This window comes from Stegastes partitus, unplaced genomic scaffold, assembly GCF_000690725.1.
Source record: "Stegastes partitus isolate 25-593 unplaced genomic scaffold, Stegastes_partitus-1.0.2 Scaffold1790, whole genome shotgun sequence".
NCBI lineage: Eukaryota > Metazoa > Chordata > Actinopteri > Pomacentridae > Stegastes > Stegastes partitus.
The window spans coordinates 188331-191882 of NW_007579521.1; the positions used below are offsets into that span (position 1 = coordinate 188331).

Below are 3552 nucleotides of genomic sequence, written 5' to 3' on the forward strand. Positions count from 1 at the left end.
ACACTGGACGCAGAGAGGAAACTGTTAGCTTAGCTTAGCACAAACACTGGACGCAGAGAGGAAACTGTTAGCTTAGCTTAGCACAAACACTGGACACAGAGAGGAAACTGTTAGCTTAGTTCCAGTAAAGAAAAAAGGTGAGTAGAAACAGAATGATAGTGTTGGTGACGGTGCCTGTGGAGTAACAATCCAAGTGCGTCGCCTGCAGGTGTGTCGGTACCTGCACAGGTAGCAGGAGGGAAGCCGATGCACAGCAGGTACTGGAAGCACAGCACACCCGACAGGAAGTAGCAGTACCGTGGCCACACTGAAGCGATGCGCTTCCTGCTGCGATGTGATAGGACAGCAATGAGGCCAACGGCGTGCCCGACAGCAAACACATCCATCCGTTGACCAATCACGTTCACAGCCAGCAGGAAGCAGGTCTGAGGAGGAGACAGACAGGTGGGGATGTTTTTCAACAAGAACAGGTCAGCATGTTGGTAGGCTAAAGAGCTTGCGTCCCACCTCCAGTCCAAACATGTAGAAGTAGTAGTTGAGGAAGTATTTAACACAGCTCATCACACCATCGTCCAGGTGTTGTCTGGTGATGTCATGGAAGAGTGTCCTGGTGGGGGGTGGGACTTTGTTACGGCGGAGGCGGTACAGCTCCTGGTGTCGGTAAACGGTCACCTCGAAGGCTAACAGTGCTAACATCATTAGATTGTACTGTGGAGACAGATTAGCACGATGCTAAGTCTTCAGAGCTAACAGCGCTAACATCATCAGGTTGTTATACAAGCAACAGATACGATGGTGATTCTCAGGAGATGTGACGAATACTGTTGTTGTCATTATTACGGCTGTGATGTCACGTCTCACCCTCAGGTAGTCCAGCAGTTTTCCGTCCGTCTTCCGAAGCCCCACCCACTGGGCGGGATCAACAGGACCAGAGTACAAAACCGAATGGGACAGGTCGAGGGAGGAGTTACTGGGCTGCATAGAAACAGACAGGTCAGTCAGACAGGCAGTCAGACAGACAGACAGGTCAGACAGGCAGGCAGGCAGGCAGGCAGCAGTTGTTGCCATGGTTACCATGGAGCAGTTGACGGAGTATCTGATAGGCTGGACGACGTTCAGTTGGTACAACATCTTGCAGACGGTAACCACACAAGTCCAGACTGTACAGACTCCTGACAGCAGGGGACGCCACGCCCTGCAGGGCAAAGCTCCGCCCACACAGAGCACGAAGAGCAGGTTAAACACACACACCTGAGGAGAAGCAGATAGCCAGGTGAGAGACAGACAGGTACAGACAGACAGACAGGTAGCCAGACAGAAAGGCAGGCTCTGACCTCCTTCACACAGACCCAGATGATGTAGGAGGACACGATCTTGGCGATGTGCAGTTCCAGCAGCCACCAGAGGAGGCGCTGCAGCCGCTGCAGGGACAGCAGGAGGCGCAGGAACAGCACAGACAGACGATCCACCACCAGCCTCCAGGACAGCAGCACTGAGGAGAAACACACTGTCTCTCACCTGGCCACGCTCACTTAGGTGAGACTGTGACCACACCCCCACACTGGTTACCTGTCAGCTGCTCCGAAAGGGTTTCCCTGTCAAACATGCAGGGGTACTGTTCCTCCTCCTCCTCCTCCTCCTCCTCCTCCTCCTCCTTCATCCACGTCTCCTCTCCGACCCCCTGTCCTCCTCCCTTTTCCTCCTCCAGGTGGAGCTGAGGACCTCCACCCAACGATAGGTCGACCAGGCTGCCGTCAGAGTGAACCAGCCTGCAGACAGGTGAGAGCCAGAGACAGGTGAGGAAAAGACTTGCACAGGTGTAAGGACCAGTTCAAGAGTTCTTGAGACTAGTTTCAGTCCATTTGTCTGACAGCTTTGGTTAGACAGAGCAGGGTGCCTGGGAACTGGTCAGATGAGCTGTGATGCTGATTGGACAAGTTAGATGACCTGTGATCGGACAGGTCAGGTGACCTCAGTGCTGCAGGTATATGTTACCTGGTGATGGTGCTGTTGTGTGTTTCCACTACAGTCTTCAGGTCAGTCAACTGCAGGAACGGCTCATGGAAGTAATGCAGGTGAACGATGCACACCTGCAGGACAAACAGCGTGCTGTGTTACTGGGGCAACAAAAGAACACTCAGCGTTGCCCTGGAAACCTGCATCAGGGAGACTGTACCGTACCAGTAAGAACGCCGCAGGGATGAAGATCCTGGTGAAGAGGACCGGAACCGAAAACTTCTCCAGACCAACATCCTCCAACCTGGAACCACAAACACAGATGATGCTGGAGACAGCAGAGACATGGCAGACAGGTGTAACAGGTGTGTACAGGTGTAAGCACCTGTGTGTGCTGAGTCCAGTATAGTAGCTCCAGGTGTGGGGGGACGAGGGGAACTGGAAGGTGTAAACCAGGATCAGAACCAGCATGGAGTAAACCACCACTGCTACCCAGAAGCCCCTGAGCAAGGCACGCCAACGCTCGTAGTTCAACTGCAGAGCCAGCCAGGTAGACATGCAGACAGGTACAGACAGGTAGACTTTTAAAGCAAGTGACACCTTGTTCCAAAGACCCAATCAGTAATCCACACTAGACCCGCCTACTGCCACATCCAAACGACAACTTTCAAAGCACCTGAGTGTCACCGTGAACCAGGTGAACCAGGTGTGAACCAGGTGAACCAGGTGTGAACCAGGTGTTCGTACCTGGTACAGGGCCACGCAGCACAGGAACATGACCATGTAGATGACCTTGTAGAGGACAATTTTCCCCTCGAAGCTGACGAAGAAGAACATCATCCCGCAGACGTAGATCCAGTATTTGATAAACATCCTGGTAACCACGGCAACCAGAGCCTCCATCTGAACTCCTCCTCCTGCTCCCAGCAGCAGCACCTCCTCATACAGGACCTCCTCCTTCTTCTTCTGCACATCCTCCTCTGGAAGACAGGTGGACAGACAGGTGATCAGACAGACAGACAGGTGATCAGACAGACAGGTGTTCAGACAGGCAGACAGACAGGTGTTCAGACAGGCAGACAGACAGGTGTTCAGACAGGCAGACAGACAGGTGATCAGACAGACAGGTGATCAGACAGACAGGTGTCTTACCCTCCACGTGGACATTGATGTTGGACAGCTGTGTGTCCGTCTGTCTGTCTTTCTTCTCAGTCAGTGACTGACGCAGCAGCAGCCAGAAGGTCAGCAGACACAACAACTGCAACATCAATCAATCAATCAATCAATCAATCAGTCCCAAGAATAATCAGTCAATCTATCGGTAGTAATCGTAGAACAACTATCTGTAGGAGTGGTACAGTCATAGTACTAGAAATACTACTATCAGGAGTACTGTCAGTACCATCAATAATAATAGTAGTTTAGAAATACTACCAGCATTACTGTAGTGTTAGTAGTAGTACAGTGGTACTATCAGTACTGTCAGGAGTAGTGGTACTGGAGTACTGGTGGTAGTATTCCGAGTACTGCCAATAGTAGTATTGTGAGTACTGCCAGTAGCAGCGATACAGCAGTACTGGTGGTAGTATTCCGAGT

At 51.8% G+C, this 3552-nt stretch overlaps 1 protein-coding gene across 1 annotated transcript in view; it reads right to left on the reverse strand.

Annotated features, from left to right (window-relative positions):
- The window catches only part of LOC103372617 (piezo-type mechanosensitive ion channel component 2-like), a 29625-nt gene extending 26402 nt beyond the window's left edge, over window positions 1-3223 (reverse strand). The window contains exons 1-11 of the mRNA XM_008302301.1: window positions 3109-3223; window positions 2704-2936; window positions 2342-2490; window positions 2182-2260; window positions 1996-2090; window positions 1570-1769; window positions 1335-1492; window positions 1075-1251; window positions 862-975; window positions 508-708; window positions 221-425 (exon numbers count right to left, since the gene is read on the reverse strand). Coding sequence (XP_008300523.1) covers window positions 221-425; window positions 508-708; window positions 862-975; window positions 1075-1251; window positions 1335-1492; window positions 1570-1769; window positions 1996-2090; window positions 2182-2260; window positions 2342-2490; window positions 2704-2936; window positions 3109-3223 — 1726 coding nt within the window. The remainder of the gene's footprint in view (window positions 1-220; window positions 426-507; window positions 709-861; window positions 976-1074; window positions 1252-1334; window positions 1493-1569; window positions 1770-1995; window positions 2091-2181; window positions 2261-2341; window positions 2491-2703; window positions 2937-3108) is intronic.
- Between the last annotated feature and the right edge of the window lie 329 nt (window positions 3224-3552).